The sequence below is a fragment of the Protomyctophum parallelum genome (assembly GCF_964188405.1).
Source record: "Protomyctophum parallelum genome assembly, chromosome: 16".
NCBI classification, from domain to species: domain Eukaryota; kingdom Metazoa; phylum Chordata; class Actinopteri; order Myctophiformes; family Myctophidae; genus Protomyctophum; species Protomyctophum parallelum.
In genome coordinates, this window is record NC_139711.1 from 32,664,771 (window position 1) to 32,681,430 (window position 16,660).

The following is a 16,660-nucleotide window of genomic DNA, read 5'->3' on the forward strand; positions in this document are numbered from 1 at the left end:
CAGTGACAGTACAGTACAGTAGAGGGTACAGTAGACTAGGGACCCCCACACGGTGTTGCACCACTTACTTCACACGGGTGTGATTTTTTTGTTAGCTACACAGAAACATACTTTACATATCTAATTGTCTCCACCAGGCCGAAGGCATGGGGAGAGAGTGTTTTGCACTCCGTCCGTGTGTCCGTCCGTCCGTCCGTTATCAGCTAATCTCTGGCACCGTTGGCCCGATCCATGCCAAACTGTGCACACACACTCCCTGGATGAGAAACTCTGCCCCAAATATTGCTCAACGGCCTGTTATAGCGCCACCATGAGGCCGATTTAGGCAAAACACATTTCTGTAGATAACTGTAGACATTTTATCCATACATCACACAATTCGGTATACACTATCTCCATAGTCATTTGATCAACACGGATCTGCACAATTTCCCATCTTCCATCCTGATTGGCTAAGATTGGCTTCCAAAGGTCACATGATTGGTCCGTTTCGAACAAAATGCCACAAATCACAAACGGTGTCCAATTTCCATGAAATTATACAAACATTCCCTCCATTTCCACAAGGCCGAGGACGACATGCCACTATTTTTTCCCCCCTAAATCAGCCTCACGGTGCGCTATAACAGGCTAATTCCTGTTTTACCTATAACTGCATCGATCTGTATCCAACTTATGTATGCACTCCCTAGAGGTTATAGCGCCACCATGAGGCCGATTTCTGCAAAACACATTGTTAGTCGCACAGATTTCATCCAAATCTCACGCAAATCGGTACACATGATCTCTGTAGTCATGTGATCAAGACGAGCCTGTTGGATTTCTCAGATTCTACACTGATTTGCTAAGATTGCCTTCCAAAGTTTGCAGGAGTAGCCCGTTTTGTACAAAATGCTGCACATGTCCTGCTCATCCAGAATTCTATCCTCAGAGATGCTATGAGTGATCTGGCTCTGCATTTCCTCAACAAAATGAAGAAAATTGTTGCAAGAAACAAACAAACAAAAAAACATGTTTATATTACTCCTAAACATTTTGCCAAACACACACTGCTATCCTCCTGGTGGAGACCTGTGCCCAGAAGGGCACTTTTTCTAGTTTACAATATTTCAGTGTTTTCTCATCATGCCCATCTAATGTTCTCATTTAGAGATCCTCAACAAGCAAATGATTGGGTTATGTATTTCATTCATTGGCTTTTCAAAGATTCTAGCAGCAAACATGATTGGCCAATTAGTCCACCTAAAGTGTAACCGACTCAAGACCGAGACCAAAATAATTTGAACACTAGACTAATATCGAGACTGTGACAATAATCTGTCACAATTGGTCTGATGGTGAGGGCTCAACATTTATGCTTGTTTTCTGTCAACATTTCAAAAGAAATAAAATACTAACCAATATCCTTATCTGAAACTGCAATTATATTTATTGATTTAATTGTGATGCCTGTTACTACTGTGACTGATCTATATTAAACAATATGTGTAGAAAAAAGTAAGTAGTAGAAAATAAATCTATTTGAAATGTAAGCCCAAGTAAATATTTAAAACAATTACTATTACTAGGTGACCAGTAAAAAAATCAGAACCAGCATGAACCAAAATAGCAAGCTTACTAAGGAAACTATTAAGGGTTGAGCAATTGATCTGAACTTGCACATGGCCATTGACCATTATGTGAGATTCAGAGGTCGGGCTATGGGTTCGGACTGTTATGATTACAGCCCTACAGCTCTCTAGTCGCTGGCTATAGTCACACACACAGAATGGCAGAACAGGCTGACACTACAAACGTATAAAGGACTTTCATTTAGGGCCTCTGTCCACACAGCATTTTAAGAGCTTTGGTTGCTTTGCATATCTTCATGGTACTTGCACTTTACTGTGTAATGTTTTAATTATATTTTATGGTGACTTCCTGCAATCTGGTCTATATATTAATCCCCGTCAGTGTATAATTTTTGCCTTCGTTTCTGTAGAACGTCCCGGAGTTCATCTTCCATTTTAGCTGGCTGTAGGCCTAGATGGAGAAAGATACACCGTTATCGCTGATCTCTGCACAACACTTCGTAGCGGGAGCTGGCGAAAACTTCTGGGAACTCACATTACACAACACTTAACAACCTTTCACACTTTCACATGTACTGTAACGCTGAGTTCAGGCAGATTTACAGTATGTTAAAATATGTTTTCTATGCCTAATGCACACAGTCATCTCACTTTGGCTTGTCACAATTTACACACCTTGCTTAAGTTGCTTTGCGTCGTCATCAGGCACCAAATATACATTCTCTGCTGCCTCGGTGGTAGACGAATGAGCATGCTTGTCCTCTATTGTTTTCTTGTGGACCATGGGGGTCACTTTAGCCCGGGGGACTATTTTGGGTGGCATCGAGGTGGGGGTAGCGCTTTCTGGTGCAGGTGTCCACTCTGTTAAATAATACAAACATATTATGCTTGCACACATTGCTTTGCTGGGAATGACTCTAGAGGAGAATATTCTAGCTGTACCTCAGCTAGATCATTCTTGGCTTGATGTCTGTGTGAATGAATGATTAGTTACAGTACATATCAGTAAGCCACAGAACATTAGAACTGATTTGTGATGCTGGTACTACCGTGCTCACCAATGCGTGTATCGTATTGTGAGCTTATGTAGGGTACAAGATGATGCTCTGTCTTTTCAATGAAGTATTTAATCACTGCACTCAAGGATGGTACAGTTACCTACAGGAGCACAACAACTGAAAGTGAGTAAGGAAAACAGAATTCAGCAAAAAGTTTAGTCTAATGTACAGTATTTTCTGCAACGGCCCTTGCACCAGTAAGACCTGTACGTCTACAGTATGTACTTTGTCCTTTGTTTTGTGTGCAGTGCTAAATTGCTTAGTGTTAAATGGTCATTGGATTACAATTCAAAACACATTTTGTCCTGAAAAAAAGATCTGTGGCTGTCAGAAGAAGGGACTTACTGGTGTATCCAGCTCAATGACAAAACCCTTGTCAACTGTGGTCAATTTATAATTCTTCATGACATTCCCACTGAAACAAAATTAAGAGGGCTATTATCAGAAAACTGGCTGCTGACATGAGCTTTTAAGAAATGCAACACATAGGCTTTGATAATGCAAATTGCATAAGATTTTTTCAAGTCAATGTGTGGCCTGTTTTTAAAGGAAGGCTTTTGGGAACTCTGATTAGATATGATATCAAGATTAGATATAGATACCAAGTGATTGACTAGGCTATCTAGCTGTTTTATGTCATAGAGCACTAGACCATAACTCATAGCTATGGTTGACCTCAGACAGTGATTATTTAATTTCCTTGTTTGCCTGGTAGTTTTATAAGTATTTATGTATGGATTGTCTAAACCCGTTACTAATTTACAAAAATAAAATATATAAAAAAATAAAATAAACTTCTGCCCACAACAGCGATATGCAAGGTGATGTGATTAAGGGTAGGGAGAGATATGCAGAGTCAGACCTGGGGCCGGCTTGTCTGAATGTGAGGGCATAATTTTTGCCTTGGGCGGAGGGCCGGAGTATGATGCTGCCATTCTCTGGATGCTTCACCAACATTTGTTCTGCCTCCTGGCGAGTAAGACTGTAGAAACACCTGCAGGGAGGATAGAGGAGTGTAATCCGCTGTTACCACCGGAGGTACTAGATAATGTATGCAAAAAAAATGTTTCATTTGAAAGGACAAATCTGTCCAAGCACCTAAGTCATGAACATCAAAATAACCAACATATTAGATTTAATGGTAAAATGTTTAGATGGAAAGCCGGAGACAACAAAGGGAAAAGACAGGTTGTGAGAAGGAGAAGTGAAGTTCTATGACGCCAAGAAGGACCTTACACATTAGGCTTAAGAAACATGTCAAAGAAATGAGAGAGGGTGATGTCAAGATGGGAGAGAAGAGAAGGAACATTGTTTGAGCAGCAGATGGTAATACTCACGAAGGCATCCCAGAGTCTTGGGGTGAAAGAGCAGAAGTGGAAGAAGAGGATAGGAAAGTAGGACGGGGTGGGAGAGTTGGACGAGCTGGCAGGTCGGCTTGTCTCTTCTTCTCTTCATTCAGAACTTCCTCCAGCTTCACTATCTGGCCTGGGAGCAGCTGTAGCTGACTGGGAATCTCCTTCTGCAGGGCAGCAGAGAGGTTGTCATTATTGTTGTCACTGATGTGCAGCAATGCTGCACAATATTGTCTTCATTATATTGACTTTGTATCCTTATCACTAGTCTAATCGTTTTATGATCAAAGATTTTTGAATTATTAAACCATGAAATCCTTATCTGCAACTCTGACTGGATTCATAAGTGTTCCTTATAGCTTCTGGTAAGTAGTTGTAAATAACGACTTGACAAATATGTTAGGGTGTACTTTTGTGATTTTGCAATGACATGCCACCGTCTTGTGTTCAGCTAGAGTTAGTTAGTTTTCTGCCTCTGATGTTGGTGCAGACCAGCTGGGTACACGGATAAATAGGGGGTATTTAAGTGCCCTTGTTTTGAATTACATTTATGGTTGTATAACAAGTTTGGCAATTAGATTACTTATCTCCAACTACTGCTAACTAACTACACTTACTTTAGCCACGGTCAAGATGAATCCCCTCCACTCCTCTGCTCTATCAGGGTTTTCTATCTGTACAAACACACAAGACACAAATGATTCAGGTGATGCTGTGTTGGTGCTGTTAACCTCATTTTAAGTGAAAGGTTAACAGCAGCTTAGCAGTTACAAAGTTAAAAACAAGGAATTAATAGTATCACAAATCGGCCCTGTCCCCCTAAAGGTGCTGAGAACTGAGGAGTAGGTTAGGACAGTCGTTGTCCCCTTGCCCCCCGCTATAAAAAGGGCAAAGAAATACATTTCTAAATTATGATGATACTTTGTGAGCTTATAGATCAGCTACTTTTGAATAGCCGAAGTATAAAATAGTGGTTAAACTGATGCTACATTAACACATTTTCCTGGAACCCCATCAAGGACCCCACTTTGAGAACCACTGGGTTAATTAAGGGAGATTTTATAATGATAATGTCTTACATTGTATTTATCACTAATCTTTGAAGCAAGATGATTTGGTGCTTTATTATTTTCAACTGAGATTGAAGTGAAGTTGAATTGGTGCATTGTTTGAAAAACATGGACTGGACCATGGAGTTGAACACACCTTTAGCTGAACTTCGTCCTTCTGCAGCGTCATAGTGAAGATGACAGCTGTCTTCTGTTTGTATGGTAATACTAATGGCATACACTTAAATGTCTGCAAGTCCAGCGTCTCAGCATACTGACAAAAAAGAAAAGTGATCAACAGTGTTGGGGAAGTTACTTTCAAAATGTAGCACAGTACCATGTTATTTACTCAATTAAAATGTAATTACAATATTGCCTTCTTGTGTCAAGTAATGCATTATATCTATATGACTTACATTACATTATATTACGTCAAATGAAGCATGAATGGCAAGGTTTAATATTAAACTGAAGAGGGTAGGCTAAATGTAATAGAGATAAATGCTGCAACAATGTTATTGATACTAACATATTTTAGCCAATGATATTAACATATTTTAGCCAATTCCAATGTTATGATAAATTATAGGATGAAACACTCAGCAACTCAAAAGCTGCAGCACCCTCTACTGATGTGGGGTATAATATTGAAAATCTAACTGTATTGTCAGGAATTGTTAGAAGAAGAACAAGAGAAGAGTACAGTTTCTGAAAGTCACTTGACAAAGTAATTGTAAAAATGTTACACAATTTGTAAGAAATTATCTGTTATAGCCTATTACTGTGTTACTTATGCAAGTAATATTGTTTTCCACCCTAGTCACAGACAGTATGCAGTACATACAAAACTGTACATTTCAATAATTCACATGTTCAAATAGAGATGACTAGGCTACATCCTTATTAGTCTTACTATTTTGTAAGCAAATTAATTCAGACCACTAATAACTTTAATACGAATCAATTTTAATACACCATGGTGGCACTGTGAAATATTACTTTTGCTATCCTGAGTACTTACTGTTACTTCCGTGTCATTAGTGTACAGAAAGATTGTGCATCCACGGAGCTCTGCGTAATACTTCTTGAAGTCCTGAAAATCAGAGCCATGCAAGAGTACAGCATTTACAGGTTTTAAGTTTGATGCAGCCATCTTAGAAACTAGAACACTTTTTCTATTTGAAACATATTTTGTCCTCACCTTCTCTCCATTGTATTTCATCTGCAAATGTCCAGAATAGTAGAGAGGTAGGGCCGTTATGGTTTCCCTTCTCTTGTGAACTATTCTTTGGGGCACAGACATTATCCAACACGTGGTCTGATGATTGTTATTATGTTTAGTCTGGCCCGGTTGAGTTAAGGTCAAATCTCTTTTGCTCCACTTTGTCTTGGTTCAGTTTATTTCAATCTGCTCCATCCACAGGATGATCCAGTCTTTTATGATCCTAATTCCACTTGTATTTGGATTGTACCCTGAATATTAAATGAAATGTTTCACTCTGTTGAAACTCTACAAAAAACAAATGTAAAGGTCTCTGTGCAGCAGTGAACCTTGTATTCACCCTAACCTCTTCTTCCTTGTAGCTGAGAATGAGGAAATGCAGTGATTTACAGAGAGGGAAAGCAGAAAGTTGGATAAGAAGATTTTGAACTTTGCACCTGCAACATGCAATAAATGCATGAGTAGCCTATCTGTGTATTCAATCACACATAAATCTGAATAACTTCATTGCAAAGAACTGTGAGCCCTCAGCCCACACACAATAACTTTTCATCTACTGCTTGGGCATCAAAAACAATTTGACAGTAGCCTAATGCGAGACAAAATCACAAATGAACTAGAAAAAGTGCCCTTCTGGGCACAGGTCTCCACCAGGATAGGAATGTAGGACATTGCAGCTTGCCTTCATCTGGTGGTTGGATAAAAGGGCAACAAAAGTAAACTAGAGAGACTGTGTACCAATTTGCGCGATGTTTGGACAAAATCTGTAGGTGTACTGTGCAAAAACTTGTTTTGCACAAAGCGGCCTCCTGGTGGCGCTAATACGCTATAACAGGCCGTTCTGGATATTTTGGGGCAGAGGTTCATCGTTGGCATCCAGGGAGTGTGTGTGCAAAATTTGGCATCGAGCGGGTTAACAGTGCCGGAGATTAGCTGCTCACGGACACACACGGACGGACGGACGGACGGACGGACACACGGACGGACGAACGGAGTGCAAAACATACTCTCCCCCCATGCCTTCGGCCTGGTGGAGACAATTATGGAGGATCACAAAACAGGACAGTATAGCTAGTACCATCAAAAGGAGAAAGTGGAACTGGATAGGCCACACCCTTAGAAAGGACACAGATAACACCACAAGACAGGCCCTGGACAACCAACAGGGGAAGAGGAAACAGGGTAGGCCAAGAAACACCTGGAGACATTCCACTCTCCAGGATCTAAAGGACATTGGAATGAGCTGGCAGGAAGAAGAGAGTGAGATGGAGAGCTCTGGTGGACGCCCTATGCCCCTCGACGGGGTAAAGAGGATTAAGTCAGTAAATCAAGTCTAATGTGAGACAATCAATCATCAAGTGCAACTATAGGCCTACAACATTATTATGTATACTTGCAGCACACACACACACACACACACACACACACACACACACACACACACACACACACACACACACACACACGCACACACACACACGCACACACACACACACACACACACACACACACACACACACACACACACACACACACACACACACACACACACACACACACACACACACACACACACACACACCATCAATGGGGAATCCAAGCAAATAGAAACTGCAGGCTTTCTAGTTGCAATGCGAAAATGGAAGCCATCGCTCTCACGATAATACAAATAAACATTGTTGTTAAATATTGTTATTGCCTTAATGATGTCACTGGTGGACGGGTTTCTGAACTGCCCACAGCCCTCCTATGAGACACAGACTGATTAGAAAGAAATTGTGCCATTTTATCATGATTATTAGTGATAGGTTGAAAAGTGGTGAAGTGGTCCTTTAACTCTTCTTCCGCGAGTGCGCTTTTGTTTGGCCAACAGTATTCAAATTCAACTCTAAACCCTGGGAAAGTCATTTTACAGTTGAAAAGATTTTGTTCTTCACCGTAGCCGGTTCGCCGCGATCGAGGCACTCTCATCAAATCGATAGAAACCTGACATTTGTTGTTTGATATGTGATCTATTTCCGACCATGTATTTCTTAAAATATACATATATTTTTGCACCAGTGGTTTTTCGACCACTACGCGAGGTAGGCATTTTAACCAGACCAGCCAGACCTTATGACCAGACCCACGTGTCAGTTGTTGTGACATAGAATAGCCTACCTAAAAAAAGACAGAAAGAAAACCCGCGTTACGTAACCCTAGCGAACAATTTTGTTGTTCCGATACGAGTTCCATATTTATCCTATTTACTCTAGCAACTAAATCATCAGAAACCGACTAAAAGGTTGTTCATGGTGATGACGTTGGGTGGTGCTGTTTAGCTGCATATCACCTGTTTGAGTGATGGACTGTGCTATTAAAGGAGGATGAATGAGCCGTTCTTTGTTGAGGCCTCAAGCGGCCCTGAAGATGAACTGGGGTTCTCTTTAACTTTAAATGACCAGCAGCAGAGCAGCAGTCGTCCTCAGAAGAAGACTCCATCATGGACCACCATGGACTCTCTTCCCCTGGTGCTTGCTTTCCCACTCCCCACTGGCCGGGCACATACATCCTCCAGCTCTGACCACGACCAGGAGGAGCTGGAGACTGAGTACGACGATGAGCCCATTGAGGAGTGGATGCTAGTGGGAGGGGAGGAACAGGAAGGAGACAGAAACATCCAGCTCAACCTGGGCTATTGGCATAGCAGCACCTCTGATGATGACAGTGAAAGTGAAGGTTAGAAGTTGAGCTCATTATTTCCTGACAGAAGCTCTACCTGTTTAGCAAATGCCTTAAACCATGGTTAAGTTAATTTGAGTAAGAACCTATGCTGCATTCACACTGGCATATGCAAAAGATGCAAAGCTACACAGCATATTTGTAGCTTTGCATCATTGTAACTGAAGTTGAAACCAGCTCAACTTTTGTGTAGCGTTTGCAGCACGTTGGATGTATCGTTGTATCTTCGTGTTGCTGGCTTCCATTGAAAATGAATGGTAAACTGTATCTTTGCATCTGCCTGTGTGAATAGCCTACATAGAAAAATGATATGTAAGATTTCAAGTGAGAATAGATAATGTAGACTTTAATCTGCACATAGAGCCCTATCATGAATATTTTATTGCATTATTCTTATAATGTATATAGAGAGCTACGCACACTGTACTGTAGCTCTGTACACAGATACAAATGTTTCACAGATGTTATTTTTTTCCAATTTCTTTCTTTTTTAAAGAGATGGAAGCTTTCTACTGTCAACTATAGGCAGTTTTGCTAGAGTTACCTAGACAGGAAAACAAAGAGAAATGTGGAGGAGAACCATAATCATGAGAATTCCAATGAAGGTGGAGCATTCTGCAGACAGATGAAGACCAATACAAGTTTATCCAACGAATGCTTCACAGGCACAATAGTCGGAAATGTTCATAAACATTACTGTATAAAAAAGAGGATATATATTTTAACTGAATTCACAATGAGTGAATTCACTGAGCACACAATACACTGTATCAACAATGCCCTATGTCGCATACTGTCTGAATACATTATTTACACACCTGGGGCTTGGCGTGTTCTTGAAATGACACTGGGTCCCAGTGTGATGTAGTATTTCTTGAGTTTGGCTCTTGAGGTTTATTAACTGAGCACAGAATACACTGTATCAACAATGCCCTATGTCGCATACTGTCTGCATACACACATTATTTATACACCTGGGGCTTGGTGTGTTCTTGAAATGACACTGGGTCCCAGCGTGATGTAGTATTTCTTGAGTTTGGCTCTTGAGGTTTATTTCAAAGGCTTATGAAACCCTTTTGTAGATTTAGTTGCCCAAAAGGTAGATCGCGATCTACCAGTAATCACAGAGGCTGTGCAGGTAGACCACATGACATGCCCCTAAAATAACTATTTTTGACATCTGCCACTTCAATGAAAGTTACTTGATTGATTGACATAAAAAGGGCCTGTCAGCTCAAACCCACAATGCAATACTTTGTTTTCAACAGTGTTGTGCACAAATGTCAGTAGCATTATAAGGTTATAATAAAAAATAAATAAAAATAACCCTGCCAATTCCATATCCCCATTTTTCCCCATTCCAAGTGTGTTTGTAATGCCAACGTCACTATTTCAGTAATGGGATAATATTTTTGGGGGATGGGTAGATCTTGTTATCATCATTTTAAAAGTAGCTCTCAAGTCAAAAAAGTGTGGGCACCCCTAGACTATATATATTTTTTACTGTATGGCCCATGTTCTGTGTATGTATACCCAGTACCACTGTACTGTATTTAATGTTCCCCTTTGTCATTCTCATCATCAAAGGTCAGAAAGCAAAATCACTGGGTCACCCCTGGGCTGTGTTGGACAAAGACAAGGTAATTGTCAATAATCATAATAATCAACTAATGTCATACAAGCACCTGTCATTCTACTCGGATATTCAGTCAGTATAATATGAATCTCATTGAGTGAATAACATGCCATTTCTTTCACTCTCTTTGCTGTTTTGTTTCAAAATATATGAATAATTAATCAATAATTCTTGCATGCATAGGCGATTTTAGCCTATGGGGGGCAGGTGGTCCGAAACTATGGAACTCTGACTGGTATTATTGTATTATGTCTTTGCATAAGGAACTGAGTCGAGCATAGGCTACAATTTATGAAGTGGTTATATCAAACAAATTGTCAAGAGACAACACTATTAATCTACTGTCACCAGTATGGCTAAATATTACAGTGCAACTACTATAAACATATTATGAACACTGAATTTAAACATACTCCATCTGCAAAGTAGCCTACTTAAGCCAATAAAACAATTAAACTAGCAGTTTAACTAATCCAATGTAACAGCTTGCATGTTATATCCTTCAGCTAGATGCTGAAATAACGTTGAGCGGTGGTGAGTAAAAACAGAGAGAAGGGCTGGGGTGGTGGCGGTGGTTTGCTCTTCACCGCGGCGTCATGTTGTAGTTCGGTGGTCACCTAACCACCAAAAATCCAGACTATGAATAACGCTTTAGTCTGTCCGGAGAGACTAATGTGATGGTGATACAGTTCTTATTATTGATAAATTTTCAAAGGAAAAAACTATGCTCGTTAACTCATGTAGGGCTTGCCAGTTCGATCCCAGGCTCCCCCAGAGTTAGTGTCTAAGTGTCCTTGAGCAAGACATTGAACCCCTAATTGCTCCTGATGTGCTTGCTGGTTGGTGCCTTACATGGTTTCTGCCGCCATCGGTGTATGAATGTGTGTGTGAATGGGTGAATGTAATGCACAATCTATGTAAAGCGCCTTGGATAAAGGCTCTATATAAATGCACCATTTACCATTTACCTGTACTCTGCGTTCTAAATAAAATATTTGACACTTTGGCTATCAGTTCTTGTTCCTGCAAGATCCTATTCAGTCTAATTGCTGTAGTTTACCATGACAATATAAACATAATGTTCTAGTAGAGGTTATTGCCCCTTTCATGAAAGATCTTGTCTCTCTGCCCAGCCACAGGATATCCAGAAGGGTACTGACCAGCTGCTCCGCAGCTGCTTTAAAAAGGCAGATCGGTTCCAATGTCACAAATGCAATAAGACAGGACATCTTGCCAAGAGCTGCCCCAGTCACAAGGTAAAACTGATAGTTGCCATTTACTGAACACATAATATTTCATATACGTTTACTTTATATATACATACATGTATACACACACACACACACACACACGTGCGTATAGTCTGCATCAAAGTTATTGTCTGTCTATATATAGAAGCATCGCACTTGTGTACTATGTGGGACCCATGGTCATACCCAGAAGCACTGCCCAGGCAGACACTGCAATTCCTGTGGACTCCCCCCTCACCGTCCCAGGCCTTGCCCACAGCTTTCGTTATGGAAGCAACACTGCCGGCGCTGTGGGGTGAGAGGACACCTCTCTGACGTGAGTCATTCATTGTCTGCAGTCCAACTCTAATGCCTACATGTGTCTGTAATGGAATATGTCAATGAATTTGCATGCAAGAAAGCCTTATTATCCCCATGGAGGCAATATGGTTTGCAGCAGCAGTAAACCAAACAAAGTTTCTGTGGGCTTATTTGTTCAGCCTTGCAGCGATGTCAATTGTAATGATGCAAATTCCACCGGAGGGTGCTGAAGCTGCTCAACTGTGCACTTTAGTTTGGGGACCACACGTAATTCTGATTAGTCCAACATGCGTCCCGCATGTTGGACATGCGCTGCTCCCGTGCTTGCGGTTATGTTTAAAGTTTGAGGTAGGTTGTCATTTGTCGGACCAATGACTAGTCTGAACTCTGAACTAAGTACTGCACCCCTTTAGTTTGTGTAGGGTTAGCCCTAACCCTAACCCATGTAGCAATACTACATCATGCTGGGACCCAGTGTCATTTCAAGAACACACCAAGCCCCAGGTGTGTAAATAATGTATGTATTCAGACAGTATGCGACATAGGACATTGTTGATACAGTGTATCTTCTTTTCACGTGTTCAGCACAGCAAATTTGTTCTATGCTTAATTTGTCTTCCCCAGGCATGTCCGGATACATGGAGACAATACCACCAAACGGTGAGTCTCTTGACAAATCATTGAGTTTTATCTTTGAACTTCAATGACTTTAGATTTAAGAATTGAAGTTCAACATTGACAATTAGAAGTAAAAAAAACAACACCACCCCAACAATTCTGGCAGTCGTTAACCTCATCTGATACCATATGAACGTTGAAAATATTAAAGCCTGTAAAACTGATTGTGTATTGATAACGCTTCCAAGGAGGAAAGCACTGATTTACTGAATTTCTTTTAGAAACCACACCATACCTGAAAAGGACACAGGTTCCAAGTACAAGAATTTCACTAGCTGTGAAATGCTGTTTCTACCAGCTGTATTGTACAGTACATAATAACGAACCTTGAAACTGGGATCTTCCCTTTTAGAAACTCCCCAATATTTTGTCTGTAAGATAGTGAAGCAACTATACACCAGACCTATGATGTTCAGATGTTTTCAGTTGCCACATATTGCATTATTTTAATTTGACTTGTTTATCTCAGACTCAAGTAGGCGCCCCCAAGCCAGTGGCAGACCACACCCTCAAACAAACACCTCAGTGCTATAACTGCTCCAAAGGAGGACACTACGGCTATGTATGTAACCAATGAAGTGAATCCTTCCCTTTATTGTCACCATAACTTTCTTTCTTACTCTCCTTTTTTCTAATATTTGGACAGAGAATACTTTGCTCCTTTTCTTTCTTGCAAATGTCTCCTTTTGTTGATGATGTTTCTCTCTCTTAAACTTTCTTTCTCTATTACTTTGCCACACATCCCCTGTCTCTCCCTTTCTCTCCCCCTTTCAATACCTCTTCCAACATCTCTCTCCCCCTCTCTCTCTGTGGATCTGTATTCGCCTCAGTGTTCCCTGTGCCTGCCCCTCTCTCTCCCTCTCACCCCCTCCTTCTATGTTAAATCTCCCCCTATTTCTTCTCTGTCTTTGCATCCTGCTTTCCCCTTCACATTTTGTCTAGATGCCCCATTTTCTTATGTCTATCCATCTTTCTCCATTTGTGTCTCTCTTTATTCTCATCCCCTTCTGTCTGTCCGTCTGTCTGTGTCAGGAATGTATTAAGCGGAGGATGGTGAGTGGGACGTTTCCATCACTCCCCTACATCTGCCACTATGACACAGAAGGAGACAGCATCCAAAGGCGCACAAGGTCGCAGAGCACAACCAGAGGTGACACCGCACGCACACACACACACACACACACACACACACACACACACACACACACACACACACTCTGGAAATGCATTCGGTAAAATAAATAAATAAATACAATTCTGTCTTGAGAGATTAATGGTTCAATAGCTTGGTCAAGGACATTTCAACACGCAGCCATGAGGAGCTGGGGATCAAACCGGGAACCTTCCTACCTTTTGAAACACTGCCTCCCCAATAAAATGAATTAAAAAGTCAATAACAAACTAAAAGAGTGATATAGATAAAACGTGGAAACAGGTGAGCAAAATTCTAACAAACTACTGGATTTTTATTTTATTTTTCTGAAGAAAGTCTAGACAACAAGAAAATACAATAATCTAACTGTGACAAAGTAAAAAGTGCAGCAAAGAATAAACAGGATATCATTTTAGATTTTTACTAAGCTGGAGGACATTTTATTGATAGCTCTGATTCAAAAATCACACTCAGGTTATGAGCGGCCTGTTCACTGGTCATGCTGCCAAGATTACACTGAATTGTGCTTGTTAGGTCTGAAGTCCAAAGGGTCATTTGTACATCATTCAGTATTTTGCATTTACTTTGATTTGATTTAATTGCTTCCAGCCAACATACAGAAGGTTAAAAAGATAATAAAACACCGAAAAGTCATTGACTTATGAAACAAAAATATAATATTTATCGTAACAATAGCCTCAAAAGTGTACCAAAACAATGTGTGCTCACACTCCTACCCTCTCAAATAGCCATGATTTAATTCTACCTGTAAAAGTGTTTAGTGGTAATTTGCTTTTATTCTTTGATAATATCTAATGGACAAGAAGATTTCATATAAAACAAACACACACAAACTAAAAACTGACATGCAGTCAAAGGAAATTGTCTAGCCCTTTGTATGTGTTTGCAGAGCTTGCAGATGCCACCTCCATATGTCTTGCGGAATGCCAGCAGTCCTCTGACCAAGCAAGAGACAGTGATGAGAAGAATCAGCCAGCACAGGGCAACAGCGGGCACAAGAAAAAGTGTCAGGATGGAAGGTGGAAGATGCAACTAGAGAGACGCAGGGAGAGACGGGAGATAAAGAGGCTGGGGAGGGAGGCCCAAGACATGCAGGAAGGGGGCCTCCTTGGTTGTTCATGGGCAGGCTCTGGCGACGAAACTTACCCCAGTGACTCCTTAAAGGTACCCACCCAGGACGACTGGGACTTCACAGCCCCTCCACATAAGAAGATGAGGATGAATCAAGAGATGGGTGGTGGGAGGAGCAGGAAAAGCCGAGAGGCAGAGAGATGGAAGAAGAGACGTGGCATGAAGCATGGGTATCTGCGCCCACACAGCGACCTGGGGGCCACGGATGGAAGCCTCCTTGCCCCTAAACATAGGCTGCGTCACCACAGGAAATGGAAATGAGCACATGTTCACGGCTAGGGCTAGCGGAATAGCAAATAACAATGCAGAATAGATGCTTCCGTACAGGTGATGTACTCCATGATACAATTAAACAATTAACATCTTATGCTCTGTGGCATTTATTTAAAAGTATTGCCTTTTTTTTTCAATACCAGTGTTTATTTTTGGACCACAACAATTATATGAAAAGATTTTAAGATGACCCCATGTTAGAAATTACTTCCGTGAACCAGGGGAATCGACGAGCGAGTGGCGTCAGGATTTCGGCGCTCTTGTACTCCACTACTACATGATATCGGGGGCAAATATTTACATATATAGATTGTTCTTACAAAACATTGTATTAAGCAATTAAACCCTATTTATTATTTTCTAATAACAGAAAATAACAGGTCACAAGTTTGTAGATCTGCTATTTAGGACACATTTAATTTATTTTTTAAATGTGAGTACTATTAATTTGATTGGTCAAAGTAACATTTTATTCACAAAAGAATTGCAGCTTGTGTGTGTGTGTGTGTGTGTGTGTGTGTGTGTGTGTGTGTGTGTGTGTGTGTGTGTGTGTGTGTGTGTGTGTGTGAGAGAGTGTGAGAGAGAAAGAGAGAGAGAGACAAGTTTGTTGTTATAAGCCCTTTGTGCCGCCACAAACTGTTAGTTTATAACAATTAATGCAATGTTTTTTGTGTGATGGAAATTATTGGCCAGGGGTAGGCTACTTGGTGCCTGTGCAAAAAGCTGCTGAAAAACAATGCAAGGTTATTAAAACATGAAGTCAATGAGATGGTATCTGATGCGTGAAGATTTAGCTGTTTGTTATGGTATGTAATGTGTTATTTTGGAATGATTCAAATTGCACAACGTGCAACTTTTAGCAACCAAGCATATAGATGACATTTGAATCATAAAAGTTAGGGTTATAGTATTTCTGGTTCGGGGAAAAATAAATAAAAGGAAAAATGTGCTTAATTATTAATGAGCTTGGCCGCCTGTCTGTCGTCTGCCAGGCAAAAGTAGTCGGTTTAGATAATTGATTGTTAAAGAAACCTAACCATGATGATTAATTATAATCCATCACATTTTAAACCTTACCGCCAAAAAAATTGAGCATTCTTTTTGTAATAATCTGCGCTCTTGTGATTTGTCCATATTCCATAAGCAGAGCCGGGCGCCGGGGTTGTGAAAACAGTCGCTGTTCTCTGGGCTCGATTAAAGTGTCTGTGCAGGGATGTGAAATCCCATTGATTGATCTTCACTACG

At 40.7% G+C, this 16,660-nt stretch overlaps 2 protein-coding genes across 2 annotated transcripts; one reads left to right on the forward strand and one right to left on the reverse strand.

Annotated features, from left to right (window-relative positions):
- Positions 1–2,044: 2,044 nt before the first annotated feature.
- On the reverse strand, positions 2,045–6,333 carry LOC310873761 (signal-transducing adaptor protein 1-like; the record flags this gene model as incomplete). Its single annotated transcript, XM_083786314.1, has 10 exons — positions 2,045–2,094; positions 2,247–2,432; positions 2,630–2,729; positions 2,975–3,044; positions 3,492–3,623; positions 3,967–4,148; positions 4,599–4,655; positions 5,188–5,304; positions 6,052–6,123; positions 6,232–6,333. 10 exons carry the CDS (start codon positions 6,331–6,333, stop codon positions 2,045–2,047), a joined length of 1,068 nt encoding a protein of 355 aa, XP_083642440.1.
- Positions 6,334–8,200: 1,867 nt separating this feature from the next.
- Positions 8,201–15,640, forward strand: LOC310872931 (zinc finger CCHC domain-containing protein 7-like). Its single transcript, XM_083785136.1, has 8 exons — positions 8,201–8,970; positions 10,561–10,613; positions 11,743–11,865; positions 12,005–12,175; positions 12,784–12,819; positions 13,307–13,399; positions 13,870–13,987; positions 14,901–15,640. Exons 1-8 carry the CDS (start codon positions 8,619–8,621, stop codon positions 15,401–15,403), a joined length of 1,449 nt encoding a protein of 482 aa, XP_083641262.1. The 5' UTR covers positions 8,201–8,618; the 3' UTR covers positions 15,404–15,640.
- Positions 15,641–16,660: the final 1,020 nt, after the last annotated feature.